Source organism: Manihot esculenta, chromosome 12, assembly GCF_001659605.2.
Source record: "Manihot esculenta cultivar AM560-2 chromosome 12, M.esculenta_v8, whole genome shotgun sequence".
Classification (NCBI taxonomy): Eukaryota; Viridiplantae; Streptophyta; class Magnoliopsida; order Malpighiales; family Euphorbiaceae; genus Manihot; species Manihot esculenta.
In genome coordinates, this window is record NC_035172.2 from 1404640 (window position 1) to 1423947 (window position 19308).

At 35.2% G+C, this 19308-nt stretch overlaps 3 protein-coding genes across 9 annotated transcripts; all 3 read right to left on the minus strand.

Annotated features, from left to right (window-relative positions):
* Positions 1–5587: 5587 nt before the first annotated feature.
* LOC110628364 (luciferin 4-monooxygenase-like) lies at positions 5588–8741 on the minus strand. Its single transcript, XM_021775006.1, has 8 exons — positions 8607–8741; positions 8422–8514; positions 8237–8318; positions 7788–7861; positions 7409–7465; positions 7274–7314; positions 7098–7159; positions 5588–5721 (listed from the first exon to the last, which is right to left on the minus strand). Exons 1-8 carry the CDS (start codon positions 8739–8741, stop codon positions 5588–5590), a joined length of 678 nt encoding a protein of 225 aa, XP_021630698.1.
* LOC110628329 (cyclin-dependent kinase G-2) lies at positions 7747–13883 on the minus strand. 6 transcript variants are annotated; one of them, XR_002490042.2, is made up of 8 exons: positions 13723–13883; positions 11635–13515; positions 11095–11230; positions 10860–10948; positions 10562–10673; positions 10366–10472; positions 9675–10272; positions 7747–8260 (listed from the first exon to the last, which is right to left on the minus strand). XR_002490042.2 is itself a non-coding variant. In XM_021774943.2 (7 exons), exons 2-7 carry the CDS (start codon positions 13338–13340, stop codon positions 10173–10175), a joined length of 2250 nt encoding a protein of 749 aa, XP_021630635.1. In that variant the 5' UTR covers positions 13341–13518; positions 13723–13883; the 3' UTR covers positions 7747–10172. The 6 variants fall into 6 exon arrangements, 1 of the variants encoding a protein (XP_021630635.1); XR_006348085.1 differs by having other exon boundaries at positions 11635–13518; XM_021774943.2 differs by having other exon boundaries at positions 7747–10272; positions 11635–13518.
* Positions 13884–15406: 1523 nt separating this feature from the next.
* Positions 15407–19193, minus strand: LOC110627910 (uncharacterized membrane protein YuiD). Of its 2 annotated transcripts, XM_043948598.1 has the most exons (6): positions 18835–19193; positions 17809–18348; positions 16848–17004; positions 16692–16742; positions 16203–16295; positions 15407–15756 (listed from the first exon to the last, which is right to left on the minus strand). In XM_043948598.1, the coding sequence occupies exons 2-6, from the start codon at positions 17937–17939 to the stop codon at positions 15679–15681; spliced, it is 510 nt and encodes a 169-aa protein (XP_043804533.1). In that variant the 5' UTR covers positions 17940–18348; positions 18835–19193; the 3' UTR covers positions 15407–15678. The 2 variants fall into 2 exon arrangements, with proteins under 2 accessions (XP_043804533.1, XP_021629992.1); XM_021774300.2 differs by lacking the exon at positions 18835–19193 and having other exon boundaries at positions 15409–15756; positions 16848–17012; positions 17809–17920.
* Positions 19194–19308: the final 115 nt, after the last annotated feature.

The following is a 19308-nucleotide window of genomic DNA, read 5'->3' on the forward strand; positions in this document are numbered from 1 at the left end:
TCCTATCAACCTTCGAGCTTGCCCAATCAGCATCAGAAAAGCATTCAATATTTGAGTGCCCATGGTTGCCATAGAATAGCCCTCGCCCGGGGCCCCTTTAAGGTAATAAAGAATCTGTCCCAAAGCATCCCACTGGGCAACAGTAGGAGAGGACATAAACAGACTTCTACACTCACTGAATATGCAATATCAGGACGAGTCACCGTCAAATAATTCAACTTGCCAACTAATCTTCTATACCTTTCAGGATCTGCAAATGGCTCACTGTCTTTTGTGGTAAGTTGAAGGTTAGGGGTCCTTGGGGCACTACAAGGCTTAGCACCCAATTTTTCTGTTTCTACTAACAAATCAAGAACATATTTTCTTTGAAATAAGAAGATGCCTTTCTTACACCGCATAACTTCGATTCCCAAGAAATATTTCAATGAACCCAAATCCTTTGTATGAAACTGAGTTTTAAGAAATTCTTTTAGGGATGTGATGCCAGCAATATCACTTCACTGTGATAAGGATATCATCCACATATACTACAAGCAGAATTACTCCACTATCAAAATTTCTATAAAACACTGAGTGATCACACTTACTCATTTTCATTCCAAACTGTTGGACCACCTCACTAAACCTGCCAAATCATGCCTGAGGACTCTGTTTCAAGCCATAAAGGGATTTTCGAAGTCTACAAACCTTGCCTGACTCCCCCTGAGCAACAAAACCAAGTGGTTGCTCAATATAAACCTCCTATTGAAGATCACCATGAAGAAAAGCATTTTTAATATCCAGTTGATGCAAAGGCCAATCATATGTAGCTGCCAAGGAAATAAACAATCGAACAGATGAGAGCTTGGCAACTAGGGAAAATGTATCAGAATAGTCAACTCCATAAGTTTGTGCATAACCTTTGGCCACTAAACTGGCTTTGAGGCGAGCAACAGATCCATCAAGATTTAATTTTACTGCAAACACCCATTTGCACCCAATAGCCCGCTTTCCTGGGGGCACGGACATCAACTCCTAAGTACCATTAGTGTCAAAGGCCATCATTTCCTCTCCCATTGCAGCACGCCAACCAGGATGGGACAAAGCCTCAATAACAGTTTTGGAAACTGAAATAGAATCTAAAGCAGTGGCAAAACAACGAGAAGAAGAGGATAATTGATCATAAGAGACACAAGCTGAAATAGGATAAGTGCAAGTACGTTTACCTTTGCGAAGAGCAATGGGCAAATCCAAATGAAACAGTGAAGGATCAGTAGGAGCAGGATCTGTTGACGAAGAAGCGGGTAGCGGAGCAGAGTCAGAGTCCTCTAAGCGTCTGGAATACACATGAAAGATGGGAGGGCGACCTAGCACATGAGCGAAAGGTGTAGGAGTAGTCTGAGGAGACAGAGAGCGAACATTGTATAACAAAAGGTCATCTTCCTCACCTTGGGTGTTATAAACAGAGGATGCCGGAAAAAATGGAGTGAACTCAAAGAATGTTACATCTGCAAACACAAGATACCGATTCAGATCAGGAGAAAAACAACGATACCCTTTTTGACGTCGAGAGTAGCCAAGGAAGACACATTTGAGTGATTTGGGATCCAATTTAGTAACCTGTGGACGAATATCACGAACAAAACAAGTACACCCAAAGATACGTGGCTCAATAGGAAACAAAGATTTAGTGGGAAATAAAATATTATAAGGGATATCACCATGAAGGATGGAGGAAGGCATGCGATTAATCAACAAATAAGCAGTGGATACAGCATCAGCCCAAAAACATTTAGGTACTTTCATTTGGAATAAGAGGGCTCTGGCTACTTCAAGAAGATGTTGATTTTTTCTTTCGGCAACTCCATTTTGTGAAGGAGTGTCAACACAAGAGGACTGATGAAAAATCCCTTTTTGTAACAAATAAGATTGAAATTCCCCAGAGAAATACTCTTTAGCATTATCACTTTGCAATATACGAATGGGAATATTGAATTGGGTTTGGATTTCAGTATAAAACGCACAAAAGATAGAAAATAATTCTAAACGACTCTTCATTAAAAATAACCAAGTAGTACGAGAGAAGTCATTAACAAAAGTAACAAATTACTTAAAGCCAGACTTAGACACAGTAAGACAAGGACTCCAAACATCTGAATGTACCAACTCAAAGGGAGACGAAGCTCGTTTATTGACTCGAGATACTGAAGGCAAATTGACAAGACTCACAATCTAAAACAGACAAAGAATGAAACTGTGGATATAAATTCTTCAAAGCTGAGAGAGAAGGATGCCCCAAATGACAATGAACATCAAAAGGTGTTAAATGCGTGGAACATGCAAGTGATCTAGGTAGTTGCTGATCCAAGACGTAGAGACCCTCTGACTCATGCTCTCTACCAATAATCTGCTTCGTCGAAAGATCCTGAAAAATACAGTGATCAGAAAAGAATGAGACGCAACAATTCAATGCACGAGTGAGTTTACTAACAGAAAGCAAATTAAATGCGAACTTAGGGAGATATAACACAGAGGATACAGAAAGAGAAGGGGTTAAGTTGATATGACCAGAACCCATGAAAAAGATTTAGTACCATCAGCAAGAGTAACATAAGAAGTCGATGCATGAGACTCAAGATTGGACAAAAGGGTAGAATTACCTGACATATGATCGGTAGCACCAAAATCAATAACCCATTTGGAGGATGAAGACACAAGACATGCAGTAGAGTTACCTGACTCGGCAATTGCAGTGATAGAGGAGGAATTAGAGGATTTCAGAGATGTCTGGTATTGGGTGAATTGTGCATACTCATCTTCAGAAATCAAAATCCCCTTATCTGAAGGGGCTTCAACTGCCATATGCGCCATTTGTGTGTGCTGATTCTTATTCTGTAGTTTTTGACATGTCTTCTTAATATGTCCAGGTTCGCGACAGTAATAACAAATGATTCCTCCTGAGTTAGAAGTAGAACCTGTTTCCCCAGAATGCTGAGATCTTTTACTACCATTAAAACCTCCACTTTGCCCACCTCTATTATTCTGTCTGCCACTGTCATTGCGGCTAATAAGGGCAATAGTGGGGTGTGAAGGAATTGGAGATTCTATATGCAATACCCTAGTGAACACATCATATAACGATGATATTTCAGAGTCAGAAAGAATATGAGATTTAGCTATCTCAAACTCTGGAGGGAGACCTGCAAGAAAGCTCATAACAGCCATTTGCTCTCGTTGAGCTTGTTGAGTTTTCACATCTGTACTAAAGGGCATCAATACATTAAGTTCTTCATAAACTCTTTTAAAATCCATAAAATAGGATGTCAAAGTTCTATCATTTTTCTCGGCTCGATAAAACGCCTTACACACATCATAAATACGGAAAATATTCCCTTTGCCAGAATACAGAAATTCCAAATACTCCATTAATTCTTTAACAAATTCACAGTGATTAATAAGACTAATCACCTCACTATGAATAGAATTTCGAATCTGCAATAACAAACGAGCATCATCCCTCATCCAATCTCTACGAGTTTCATCAGTTGGAGGATCCTTGGTAAGATGATCATCCATTGCAATACTTCGTAAATAAATACGGATAGTCTTACTCCAATCTAAAAAATTAGATCTATTTAATTTGTATTTTGTGATTTTAATCATCACAGGAATCACATTAGTTACGGTGGTTTTAATTTCAGCCATCAGAACAACCAACCCAAAACAATCAAAATAGCAAAGGATTAGAAGAACAGTACCTGTGAACAGTACCCGTGAACAGTGCCGGTGAACAGTACCGGTGAACAGTACAAAAAAAAACACATCCACCCAACACCCGAACGACAAACAAACCTTAGATCTGACAAGGGGTCGGTGTGTCGACTCCAGCGATGGTGAAATTCAAATGTTACCCTTTATGGATAACCCAAATGAACGGAATCCTAAGTTTCCAGAAGAAAAAAAATTTAAAACTTGACGAGAGAAAAAAGAAAAAAAATCTCTACGATAATGACTCTGATACCATGTAGAAAGATAATATTTGTTGTTGTATATCACAATAAAGATTACAATGTATTTATACATGAGAGACGTTATCTAAACAGTAAGGAAAATCAAGCTTATGATTATACAATCCTTAAGATTAAGTAACTAACCCATCTATCAATATTTACTTTCTATATTAACATATTTACTTCCTATAACCTATAACATAAAGATACTGCTGCAATAAAACTGGAAGACAATGTTGTAGTTCACAAGGTTATTAGCCAAAAAAAAAAAAAAATCCCTCTCTGAGCCTTAGATTGCCCATTGCAAATTCTTTTTTCCACGAGCAAACTGATCTTTGGCGCTAATAATATTATGAGTTTTGTTGGACTCTTTTACTGTAAAATAATTGGCTAAAATATTGGAGGGTATAGTTTAGAAAAATCCATTTTTCACATTAGAACTCTGACAAAATAGCCTGAAGGTAGTTCACTTAACACTCCAACTGAAATGAAAAAACTATTATAATTGAGGTAATTCTAGTTTACGTGATTTATGGTGGATTTAGGACAAAAGTATAGATTCCATTTAATTTTTATGTGGCTTAATCTCTTATTAATGTCTTAAATCTACCATGAACTAATCTAAAAGTCTAATAATATATTATGAACATATATGTAAAAATGAGTGTTATTTTGAGAATTATTTTATTTTTTTATATTTTTCTATATATAAATATATAATATTTTTTTAATATATTTTATTTTAAAAATATTTAAAGAAATATAAAAATTCTAGCCCTCATAGATTCAAATTGATGAATCATATTAAATTTATATTAATTTTTTTTAATATTTATTTTTAAATTATATAATTATTCGATTTTCGACCACCGAAGTTTGTGAACATCATCTATCCATGCACAAATAGAAACTGCTCCGGCTCAAGTATGGACAAAATTTTACCACACTATTCACATTTTACAAACTTCTAATTGATTTGAAGTGATCTCCATCAAAACTAAATGAGAAATTTATAACTTAGAGTTAGCACTTGATAAAGCAAATTTTATTAATTCCTTCCTGAGAAATTTGCCCGAAGCATTCTTTGGTAATGAATCAATGAACGCTACTCGTCTTATTCTCTTGTAGGGTGCAACCTAAAACCAAAACTTTTTAAGGTGACAGATAAAACAGATTCTATTTCATTCAAGGGAGCAACAGAAAAGGCAAGTACCTGTCGAGCTATAAAATCCTTGATTAGTGATTCGTCAATGGAGCTTCCACTTTGTCGTACCAAAGGCCATGGGTATCTGCCCTGCTTCCTCGTCAGGGTACCTGCTAATTTATTTCTGGTTTTAGATCTCACTGTGATCCATTTAAACAACAAATTTGTGTTTCATTGAATCATAAAAATGGAAATACATACGGAATCACAGCTGCCTCAATAATATCTGAATGGGATTGAAGCAGATGCTCGAGTTCTGCTGGAGCAACCTATAGATATTGCAGCCCAAAATCATAAATATGTAAAACAAATAGGTAATCATTCAAAACAATAATGATTTAAAAATGATGAGACTAACATCTCAGTGACATAGGGATCCAACCTGGTAGCCTTTCTATTTGATTAGTTCCTTAATGCGATCCACAAAAAACAGAAAGCCTTCACTGTCAATGTAACAAAGGTCTCCAGTTCTCAACCATCCCGCAGAATACAAAGTTGCAGCAGTTGCTTCTTCATCACCAACATAACCTACACGATAGGTGGACAAATTCATGAATATGAAGTAAACAGAACATAACAAAAATAATTTTCTCGTGCACTGGGAGAAAACTTATTGGTAAAAATATTTTTAGTTAAAAAACATTAATCATTTTAAAAGAAAAGACTGCTTTTTTCAAAAAAAAATTCTTAATAAAATTTTCTTAAGGTGGAAAATTATCGTTTCTTCTACGAATTTTAGCACTTATTACAATTTAATCCCACTATTTTAAAAATTTAATAATTTTATTCCTTTCGTTAAAATTATAATTATCTCCATCTAAGTTTTTTGTTAATCAAACAATTTTTTATGGTCATATGAAATAGAAAAATTAAAATATCTAAATTACCCTCGTCACTTTACTCTCCCATGTTCACTCGCTCAATCTGTCTCCCATCTTCATTCAACCCACGAAACTTAATCAATCTCCCTTAGCTCTCTGCCTCTGAGCACCAATGTTTCCCTTCTACATCCTTCCTCTAAAAACTACCCTCTTGTGATGTCTGCCAAGAATTTGCCTCTTTATCTAGCCGTTGGCTTTTGTTTTGTGAACAAGGTAGAGCGATGCTTTGTAGAAACTGATGTTCCAATTTGTGCTTTATGTAACGAACGCAGGTGATCTTGTTCCTGATTTCAAGTCTCAAAAACAGCCTTTGAACAACAAACGTAACCATTCGACTCCAAGCAAGTGATACGTGTTAATGTGGCCGATGGCTCATACCCTTGCAATTTGCCCTATTCTAAGTAAGCGATATTTCGTTTCCAATTGTTGTTGTGTTTACGTACATTGGGCACTTCTGTGCATTTCTTTCTCAAATTACTCTGACGAAATTACAGATTGATATTTTTGCACGCGTCATATGTAATAAAATTCAAATCTATACATCCATGCGGATCACCATTACACTAAAATTTTGCGTTCTAACATACTTTTCCTTATCGATTATACATTAATTACTTTGAAATACGCTCCATGTTTAGTTGCAAAAAACAACTACCGCTTTTTGGGCTTGTTTAGTCTAGTAATTTAGTCCAAGCAATGGTTTAATGCAACGGCAGTAGCCGCAAATTCCATAAATATCAAGAATATGAGAAAGGATTGTCACACCAATATGAAACATTCAGTATCAACATCATCGAAACACAAGTAATGAGCAACTCTTTTACAATTGGAATATTTACACAAGGACGACTATGGGAAAAGACTTGCTGAACTCCAATTTTTATAGCCATGCCTCAATGGACAACAGCTTCCCAAAGAAATGCAATGCTGGCATAAAAATGGAAACTTAAAAAGATGATGAGCAGAAGATAAGGTCTCCCGCCATGCACATGGTATAAAATAAATAATAGATACATCTCATACCAACATCTGAAAGAACAGTCACGCAGAAACTTAGAAGCATGGGAGTGAGCTGCTTGTTACAGCTGCAAAACTAACAGAAACCACTTTTCGAGATGCAAAAATTTAGACAACTGCTACAACCATAAACTCAGAGCAATCCTCCTCTTTTAGGGGAATAAAATATAATACAGGTTAACAGAAACAGAGAGGAGGATTGCTCTGATGTGGCAATCACCGCCTGCCCAAATATATCTACATTTAAACTGCTCAAAGCTGCTTAAAATCTAGTGATAAAATATTGACAGCTCTACAAATCATGATATAAATGTTACCAAGAGTTTTGATACAGCTTTTATTTCCTTGATGATTTCATTATCCAACACCAGCTTCTGACATTACGAGCAACACATTTCCAATAATCATGACCTTTTTCATAGTTCCATTTCTGGAGTAGGCCTGTCACTACTTACTAAATGATGATGCACCTTTTTAAAAACAACACATTATTAGTTTCATTGGAATCTTGACATTCAAGACCTTTAATCATTTTCATATCAAATTATTTGAAATGTCATCACTGGGCAGATCTCTCTTCACAGATGACATACAAAAGGCAATTTTCATATTCCACTATTCAGACACCATGTAAGAAAGTATTAGAGACAGTATCTCAATAAAAAACCAAAGAATTTAATCATATCAATTTCTAACAGTAGTTACTGTACAGAAGCGCAATTGTCTCAAAGATGTTCCCCATTCAGAGCCCAATGCAACCCTTACAAATACTGTCAACCCCAAAGAGAGCCCCCAAACCAACACACACCGCCATAAAAAATGAGAACCATAGGAGCCAGGTCACCCATTAAATAGCAGCCTACGGCTTTGGCAATTCTATCAACTTTTCAAGGGGTTGGCAGAACTAAAATAACATCTATATTTTCAATTGTCCAACTGAAAACGAAGCTTGCAAACAATAATTATAAATTACTAACTACCATTCCACCTGCACATTACTATATGTAAAAGCTCAAGCACAGTAAAGGTTAAGCATGAAGTAATTAGTAACCAAAACTGACGCAAAATAACAAACCAAGGTTTGTATTGTACCTCCAGTGATGAAGACAAATAATTGAAGTTCTACAATCCAGTTTGCAGGTAACCTCCTGAACCTGCTTGCTTTGATACTGCAGTGACATCCACAGATAATGTTATAAAAAGGTTCTGGGTACTTAAAGCTTTAATCTGGTCAAATAAATACAAAGCTAATATTTGCTTGTTTTCAGCACATTTCAAGTGTTAGAACTTAATGAAGAATTCAATTCCACTCGTAGGGAAGTGAATCAACTATATTGAAATGGAAATCACGGAAATTAGGACACATGTACACTGAATAATACAGATATGAGTTAAAAGCCACCATATAAAAGCAGTCCAAATCCTGGAAAAAAAAATACAAAATTGATCTTCAACAAAAGCATGCAGTTCCTCAATATGTTCTAGAATAACACCAAATTTTTTTTGTGATCATGCTTTTCCAAAGAGGAGAATTGAACTGTGACATAGTGCAATATTGAGGAGGGCAAAGAACTCTGCGAAAAAAGCCTTCCAACAGTAATATCCCTGTCTAGGCAACAGTGAATCAACATCTCCAATATCATCATCCATTGGTCAATAAAGCAATTAGTAAAAAAAAACAAGTACTCTGAACAATTTGAGAGGAAAAAGAAAAGATGAAAGCATTCAGCATTGGCGCTTAAATTCCCATCCCAATTAGCTAAAAAGTAACATAAAGCAAAAGGAGACATAATCATTCACTCATATTAATGATGGTTGCCCTTCCCTTTTCAAGTCCATCCCATCAATCATCAATGTTTGAGATATATAATGATTCTATTGAAGGCAAAATTTTAAAAATAAAAAGAAAGTCACCCTTAGAAATTCAGCAAATAAAATGCTGGATCTTAAAAAAGAAGGGACTAAAAAGTGTATTAAGCTGTGCCGTATAGATTTTGGTATTAAACATAACACATATTAAAATGCAATTTCCTACAAACATTAGTCAAATCAGATGAACATATGACCAAAATTGCATAGCACAATTAGAAATTAATCTCAACCAAACCAACTCCACAGCAGAGAGCAAGGAATTGTTAGGGCTGCAAGCAATTAAAAGATATGCTCAAAAAAATTAATTAAAGCAGCATCTTGAAGATTGAAGAGTGTTCTGGTAATGCTCACGTTCTTCAGATATTATTCTTAAATAATTTATTTGTCTTAGGAATTATGGCATTGCTAATATCTTGGTGACCTTTTTGGTGCACGCACTGAGGTTCACAAAAGAAATAATAGTTTAAAGAATGCCATGCTACCAGCATTTTCCCATTCGTCTTAAGTTTTCCCTCCTGTTCCTCCATTGATGATTAAGAGACGAATTGCGTACAAATAGTAGAAAAATTAATACACTCAAACAACAGATGAACAACATAGCTGAGTCTCAGTATATCTACTACAAGTGTTCATTGAAGACATAGCCCATCAACAATGAAACAATGATCCCGCTCTGGGACAACATTCCACAGTATCAAATCAATAAATTACCTTTTGCGTACTATGGTTACTGTCTATTTCTTCGTCACTGAAAAGCTAAGAACCTCTCCTCCACTTCACACCAACGATCTCTTGCAAACACAATGTGAATATTCAAAAATATGACAGAACTGATAGTGGAGATAAATGCATACTGATCTACACTTCAAAACAAAATTGATAGGATTGTTTACAGTGTAAAAATGAAAATGTTACATACACAAGTTTCAGCTGAAACTGATTGTTTAAGATGAAAGGCTGTTAGTTATGCCACACCCTGCAATACACGGGAATTTCTATATGTGGAGCTGAAGATTCAAGTTAACCTACATGATAGGTGGGTGGCAGGAGGAAAATAATTACTCCACCCATATCATCACAGAGCCTGCTAAAAAAAGTTTCAAATGATTGTCTGAGAAACAATGTTCGCAACTTCCTTTCTCTCACCTCAACCTCATTCTTCGTCAGTCATGTAGAAAGCAAAGCACAGAGATTAGCAGAGAAGGCCTCTTAGCCAAACAAACCACCATTTCCTAATTCACCTTGTTGCAGCTCATTCCTGTGCTGATCTTCTAAAGGATCTGGACTCTTCAATATTCTTCGTAGACGCCTAATACAGCATTCAGAAGATTTAAATGAATCCATTAAATAGTCACTAAAGAATGGATACTTCTACTAAATTCCTCTCTACAATGTCAAATACCTGTCTTGAGCATGCTGAGCAGGAAATGTAGGCATGAATTCTTTAGACTTGGGAAGAGGAACTTCACGGAACCACTCATGGTTCAGAGCAGCATCAGCACTTATTCGCTGAAAAAAAAAATGCCACATGCCTCATTAAGTTACATTACCAATCTATCAATCTTTGAAAAAGTTCACATATGAAGTCTGTCATCTACCTTCTCAGGGTCATAGGTTAGAAGTTTGTTCAACAAATCAAATCCAGAATCAGAAAGAACTGGTAATCCGGTAAATGATGTTGCTGGGAATTTCTTACGCAGTAGGTTATACCTGAAAGGAACATGTCAGCTGTTTTAGTGCAAACAAGAAATGAACTTGTGTGAAAGTATCCCAATGAAGGCCAGATAGCCAGACCAGAATCACCCAGCAGGAAGCCTGGGAAAACAGTGGCAAAAAATAAGGGCAACTGAAATTATTTTTAACCAGAAGGGTAACTTCATGAGAATTCATACTTACTGATGCTTAACAAAGTTGACTTTCACACCAGGCAACTTGGAGAACCCAGGCCAGATTGTCTCATTTGGTGTGCCAAGTATTCGGAGAATCTGAAATCAATAATAAGAGAACAAAATAATTGCCTTAAAAGCAGTAATTAGCAGGATGAAAGATAACAAAACTCCATATTTCGATGGCTGTACAGGTTTACCTAGCTTAACTTTCACCTATTTCTTCTGTCACGAGTCTAAATTACCTTATCAAGTTGATCAAGTTCTGTTTTCCCATTGAAAAGTGGTTCTTTTGACAACAGCTCAGCCATAATACAACCTAATGACCACATGTCAATTGCAGTTGAATATTGTTTGGCTCCCAAAAGAAGTTCAGGAGCCCTGCAAAAAATACATTGAGAACATCACACACTCCAACTCTGAAGGAAAAGCAAATCTAAGCAATGTGTACAGGTAATATACATGATCATTGATCAAGCATACTTCAAATAGTCCAAAAATAAATAATCACATAACTAGCTGCGAATAGGTCATAGCTGTTAGCCATAATAAACAAGCTGCTATATCAGTATAAGTCTCTCTGAGGCAAAAAGACGGACAATATTCATCTAACCATTACATAACTAACAAATTCACAAACTAAAATTACTTGATAAGCCAACTGGAAATGTTAGCTGCCCAAGCATAAGAAAAAAAATATCCACACATGACAACCCAGATCAAACAACAAGTAAATAGAAAGGTTAAGGATATGAAAGAAATGAAAATGGCAAATTGCAGCTCACCTGTACCAAAGAGTAACCACCAGATGAGTATATGGTTTCAATGGACTCCCATACTGCCGAGCCAACCCGAAGTCACAGATCTTCAACTCACCCCGATTATTCAAAAGCAAATTTGATGTTTTTAAATCTCGATGAAGGACCCAATTATCATGGAGATACTTGACACCCTCCAATAACTGGAGCATTAAGCATTTAACTTCACTCTGACTAAATGGCTGCTTCATTGACTCCATGAGGCCTTTAAGGTCATGCTCCATATATTCCATCACCATAAATATGCTATCAAGGTTACTCCCTACAACAACTTCTTTTGCATCAACAATTGAAGGGTGATGAAAAGAGAGAAGAATATTTATTTCCCTCAAAGATGTCAGCGGAAAACCTTCTCGTTCCTTCTCCATTTTTACCTTCTTCAATGCCACAATTTCCCCAGTCTTCTTGTCTCTAGCTCTATATACAACTCCATAAGTGCCTTCATCTATCTTATTCAGTCTCTCAAACTCATCCACACTTCTACACCCCAGAAGCATGTTTATACTTCTTTGAGGACTTGAAGGTTCCGGTACCTCAAGAGAATCTTTTTCATTCTCAGAATCTGTACCAGAACGGCCATTGCTACCATTATTTTCGTCATATCCATTATCAATCTCCATGTAATCATCCTTGTAAGTATCATTATCAGGATAATCATCACCACTCAAAGACCTAGCATGAGTGCCTAGCTCGTCAGAGACGGCCGACCTCCTCCTAACCCCATCTGAATCATCTCCCTTAAGGTCTCCAAGGTCAGGAGTCAATGAACTGTTGCGTGCTCTGAAATCCAAGGACTCCGAATGAGGCATCTTCTTCCTCCTCTCAGGCATTTCCAGATCTTCTACAATTTCACCTTCATCAACAGGAGAATTGTTCCCAGCAGCCCATCTAGAAGATAATATATTTCGTGTTGGTACATAATCAGCATCTTCTAACAGCTCAGCTTCATTATCATTACACAACTCTTGAGGCAAAGCTGCCTTCTTTACTGGAGACTCAGATACAGAATACCTAGCTGGCCGTTCAGCCACTGGATCCTTGACTGGAGAAGACTTCAAACTCAGGCCTTCACTACCCTTAATAGGAGATATCTCTACACCTCCCCCATCTCGAACAATATTAGGTGATTGGCTGTATGCCCTAGGGAGGGTTGGTGGAGGAGTAAGAGTAATCACTGCCGGCGAAATCCTACTTTTTGAAGAAATAATCACTTTTCTGTCATCCCTATTCCACATTATAGGAGAAAACTTCCTCTTCTTCCCCAGAGGAGTCTGACTCCCATTCTGCGCTCCCTTTGAAACTTCAATATCTTTATTCACCTGTGATTCAGATTCAACTGCATTATCGGATCCACTATCACTAGACAACTCACCTGGCTCCCGATCCATGGTCCTGGCAGTGAACTCACATCTCCTGGGTCCACGTGTACCACCATCGCTGCCTGAATCACTCTTAGTAGAAGAGGACCGATACCCACCACCAATCACTTCTCTGTCCTTAATCCCCCTCTGCCTAATTCTACCCTGGTTTCTCATTTTGTTTTCATGATTACCATTCCCAATCTGATGATACTCCTCCTTTGAATAAGCAAAATTCCTCCTAGAATATTCAATATCAGACTCGCGTCTCCGAAACTCGTTACCTCGATAACCCCCATATCTCCCAGCCGCCATGTTATCACAAAAAAAACACGTCAAGAGTGTAAAACCCTAATCCCAATTCAAAACCCCTGATTCGACACCTATATAAACCCTAAACACCCAAATTTTCTTATCGAATCGAGTCCAATCACGGATCTAATAGCAAAAACCAAAGCATATTGTACCACAATCGATTTCTGATCCTCGACTACTGAGGTACAAAGTTATATATGAAAAAAAAAAAAAAAAAAAAAGAACAATTGACGAGTTAGAATATATGGCTGTAGAACCTTATAAATTAAGTTGAACAAAGAGGGAAAACAAAAATAAACCCTAAAAGATTAATTAATCTCGATCTTCAATTCGAGAACGCAATTTTGGTGGCAGATAGGTGAATAGATGGATTATGGCTTACTAGTGAAAAAGAGAAGAGAGGGCCGGCGGCTCGAAACAGATGAGAAAGCAAGAGATGTGTACAATCCTCGATCGAAGACGCAGTTTGAGTGGCAGTCCAAGACGTCACCACCACAAACTAGCGCTTAAGGTCCCGAGCGCTCGCCAAATAATTTTCCTCCTTTTTTTATCCCCTTTAATTTTTAAGTTTTAAAATTTATTTATAGTTAATTTTATATAATTTAGTCCTAAAATATTTAAATAATAATAAAAAAATTTCCTAATTTTCAACCTTATTGCCAAATAGACTTAAAATAATATTTATTAACTGCATAATTACACTATGGGTTTAGCATAATAAAGTCACTATAAAATTATAGGTTTATGTGTTTAATATCCGTTACTCAATCTACCTATATAACAATTAATTTAATATAATGTATTTTATAAAAAAACTTATATTAAAATTTTAATTTAACTATTAAAACATATATTGGTTTTAGAAAACATAAAATTAATTCAATTATTAAAATTTTAAAATAGAATTATTAATAAAACATATATTTTATATAATTATTAATTAAATTATACAAATTTAAATGAATTTAAGTAAATTTGAGATATAAATTTTATTAAGATTTAAAAAGAATTGAAAATGTCAGTCAATTTTGACTTTGAGCATGGTAAATTTTATGTATATGTTATTAAGTTCTTAAATTTTAGATATAATTGTAATATCACTAAATGAAAACTTAGAGGTAAATCATTATATAAGCGTTAAAATTTAACTATATTAACACATATTTAACTCTGTTTTTAAAATTAATTAACTGGTTCTGCATTTTAATTACATGGACAAATTTAAAAATTTTATGGAGAAGTCCTAATAAAAAAGGTTGCAGCGTTTCGTTTGTTTCAAAAATTTTAATTATTTTGATTCAATTTAATTTTAATAAAAAAAATTAATAAAATCAAATCAAATTGATTAATGAATAATAATATATTATTTTTAATAATATAGATGATTAAATTATAATTAAAGTTAAAATTCTTTAATTAAATTTTAAGATATTAAAATATAATTAATCAAATAGAACCGAATTAAATTCATTTAATTTAAATCAATTTCTACTCAACGTTAATTTAATTTAATTTTATAAATAATTAAATTTTAATTTTTAATTTTAAATCAAATCGATTAAATTGAATTTTATAAATAATTAAATTTTAATTTTCAATTTTAAATCAAACCGATCTAATGCGAGTTTAAAACCGATCGAATGCGGTAAGAATAATGAATGAATGTGTTTATAGTGAAATTTTAAGTTCGAATATTTCTATCTTACTTCATATACATTTTTATAGTAAGAAAGAAAAAATCTAATCAACTAAATGTAGCTTTTGTGCCTCATTCGGAAGAAGAAATTTATATATATATATACATACTAAATTAAATGAGATTTGAATTTAACACAAATTTCATAGAACACCCTTAACTAAATTAAACTTCCATTTGGTATGATTTATTTTATAAGAAAAAAATTTTAATAAATTTTTACAAAATTATTTATAATTATTTTTTTAAAATAAAAATTTTATAAATTAAAAAATAAATAAATTATTACATTAATAGAAAAAAATTGAATTATTACATTAATAGAAAAAAATTGAATTGAATTGACTTCTTACACGAATGTAATCAAAGAATAGATGGATCCAAAACATGTGAGCCTCATCATATAATAATGCGCCTTCAGTTCAAATTGCATAGCTAAAATATTAGCAGTTATCATTAGAATGAGCATAAGGTGAGTTTTAATGGAAGATGATGCTGAGTTGGAAACAGCACAAATCATCATTCCAAGATTTTAAGAACCACTTTTGGTCAAAATCTCTGCAAGTTGTAATTCTTTCCTATAATGTCATCAGAGTCCTATCCATTAGATTTGCTGCAAGAAGGCTGTGATTTCATTTTGCATCAACTTCTACTTGTGCTCATTTTGATTAAATGGCCAACAATTGCTGTCACAATCCCGAGCACGCCACCAGCAATAACCTATTATCAAACAGCATTATTGAACAATTATAATTAGTCCAGGTTCCAATGTCATGCTTCATGAACATGAAGAGTCTAATACACAATCTGAGCCATTGTTCACAGATGGGGAGGACATGTATGAAGTCCCCCTAAAGTTGGGAAATGAGTTTTAAGTGTGGGAGTTTCCTTTCTAGACAGTATCATATGTTGCCTATAATGTTATTGGAGGTCGGAACTTACAGGAAAATAAGCTTTTTTAACTTCACCTTTTTCACTTTTCAAAGCTAAATTTAAATGCTATTGCATCTTATATTTGCTAATTGCTAAATAACAATCTGGGTCACCATCATCTGGGAGGCAGTTGTTTTTGTACAAGAAGGTGATAGAGCAACTTCACAAGCATATTACATATACAGTAGATCTTTTAGAAAATTATAAGAGAACAGGATGAGGAAATTACAAACCTGGGGAGGAGTGTGACCAAGAAGCTCACGTAGAGGTCTGCTTTCTGCCAGAGGATGCTCAGCAGGGAGTCCATATAGAATCTGATTCAAGACCTGTAGAAAAGACAGTTTAAATACATGAAACCCAGTACATATGGAATTCTAGTTCAAATTTAAATATGAAATAACTATTCCATGGAATAGCAATTATATAATTTTAAATTTTTTTTATTAAACTTTAAAACGTATAATAATTCATTGTCTTAGAAAATAACTTTTTCTTTGAAAAGAGAGTTTTTTTTTCTAATGCAAAATTTTCCTTCACTAACAAAATATTTTCCACTAACCAATTTTTTTGAGTGCCCCAAATATCAGAAAATGTAAAAATATTTTCCCGTGAAACAAATAGAGCCCAAATGACAAAAAGAACATCATTTAGTGGGTAGTGTACTAGTTTTGTTTAGAAGGATAATGGAGAACATAAGAAATGGAGTAGGTGAAGCATCAAACCTCTGCTTGACGCCCAGCATGTAGTCTTACACCAGTTGCATCATACATAACCTGCCACCAAATTCTCAGTGTAAAATATAACCCTTTACCTTACATATCTTTCATCTGAGCTAAACAGGGTAAATGGAGGAATCATAGGGGATGAAGGATTCTTACAATACATGCTACGACTAGTGCAGTTGCAAACAATGATCCTCCGAAGCCTTCCTGGAACCCAATAGCCATGGCAAGTGCAGTAACAGTGGCAGAATGGGATGATGGCATTCCACCAGACCCAACAAGTTCCTTGAAATCCCATCTCCTTTCCTTATACCTGCAAATCTAGGAAAGCTTAAGGCTCTTAGGATCAGTAACCTAACAAAGGATCAGAAAATTTGGCCGCGCTGTTCTCCAATATCATAAGAACACAAATCAATGATGGGCTAGAAAGGCCTTCAGCTTCATAGGTGGACATTTACAATCAAACTAGTTCCCATACACAGTACCCTCAACTGAAATTGTATATTGCTATTCAATTTTCAAGGAAAACATCAACATAACTAAGAGATAGAGACACTAAAATCTTAATTCCAGTCAAGAAGAGCCACCCGCTGGTCAAGACAACCAGTCCAAGGAAGAGCATGTTACTGCCCACATTTTATTGGTCAGATTCACAAGGACTCTGGAGGTCCAGTGGGCTCATTGTAGAGTCCTCACCTTTCATAATACTCCACACTCTCCTCATTAACGAAAGTTGATAACTTGACCTACTGCATTGTTGTGAAAGAAGTCATCAAGGGGCAAGTTTCCTTTTAGGTTTGTAAAAGCAAATGAACACATATGATTCGTATTATTGGTAGAGAAAACAAATATATTTAGATAATAAACTCCCAATTAAGAATATGGCTACTGAAGTCTACTTTTGAATTGACTCTAAAGAGTCGTGCATAAACTAATTAATTCACATTCTTTTGAAAACCTAGCTGAGAAAAGAAACAAATAACCAATAATGTCATTGAGAGGGGAAAAAGACTTAGAAGCCAAGAAACACAACACAGATCCCAAAACATCAGAGATTTGTTGAAACGCAAAGAATTGAAAATTTTCCTAAAATTGAGAGAAGTGTAAAAAGCAATACCAATAAATGAAGAGCTTGGAGGATTGGGCTATAACGAAGGCAACAACAGCAACAATAAGTGGATAGTTGGTAAATATGAATGAAGAAGAAACAGTGTTGTGGATAGATGACCCAGCTGCATCACCAGCCATCCCGTCCAGTACGTCTCTAATATTCAATACAAAGATCCCTTTTGCTGTAAGAAAGAAAGATTGATAGGTAGATGGATAGATAGATAGATAGATAAAAGAATTGTGAAAATTGTCTTTTTTCTTGGAAGAAGCTTAAGGGCGTTACAGGTGGCGAGGAGTTTGGTAGATGAGAGGGAGAAGAAAAGAGGAGAGGTGGGTTGTGGTTATCGGATTTACAAGGCGGGTTCTTGGCGGCACCTTTGTTTTTCTTTAGTTTCTTTCTTCATTCTTCACAATTCTTCACACGTCTTTAACTAACAGTCTTTGCTTTTGCTGCTCTCTCTCTCTCTCTCTCTCTCTCTCTCTCTCTCTCTCTCTCTCTCTCTCTCTCTTCCCTCTTCAACTGAATGTGCCTCTCCTTCTATATTACCTTGGGAAAAAAAAAATCCAATAGTTTTATTTTTTAAATAACTATATTTAATTACATATTAATACCTTAATACCTATTTTAATTATTAATAACTTTGAATTTTTAAATTAGCTAACTTGATTCGCATTGCACTTTATTTTTATTCAGTTTTAAGTTTTTTATTAAATAAAAATTTAATAGCTTAATAACAAGTGATAGGGCTACACAGTTTCTCACTATAAAAGTGATTACTCTCAAAATAGTAGACGAACAGATTCAATCTAAAAATCTTCGTTCTCTTTAGCATTTTTTCAGAAAAAAAACAAACGCCAAACTACTTTAAATTAGCTTAAACTAAATTATTTAAAAGAAAAGTAGAAATATAATGGCATAATCCAGATTGTTCTAGCTTGTACTTGATTTGGTAATTAAGGTTTGATAATAATAATAAAAATAAAACTTAATGCTCAACTGCTAATCGTTACCGGACTAAGTCACTAAACTTACAAATTAATAAGGGCAATGCGAATGCAGATGAGAGAGTTCCCCGTCTGGTCTACCACTGTTAACGTTGCATTTGCGGACAGAAGGATACCGCTAAGTAGGCAGCCCACAGCCAAAATTTCACTTCCTAATCTATAAACCTGCGCAAGGAAACGATTCAATGCTGCTTCTCATTAACCAAAAGAATCAGCTCAGGAAGATGAGTTTGAGGGAGTGGCAGTGGTGGAGATAACAGGTGACGGACTGACGGTGATGGTTCTCAGTTTCTTGAAGGGGTGGCTTAGATACGTGAAACGTCGGAGTCTGAATCGAATTCCATCCGGGAAATACGCTCAAATTTCCAGAGGAAAATTACCCGAGCCCCCCCCCCCCCCCCCCCCCCCCAAGATAGAAAAAAACAAAAATGTATATATTCTTTTACTGGGCCAAGGCAGTCACTGGCAGATCTTTTTCACTTGGGCCTAAGCCCATCATAGG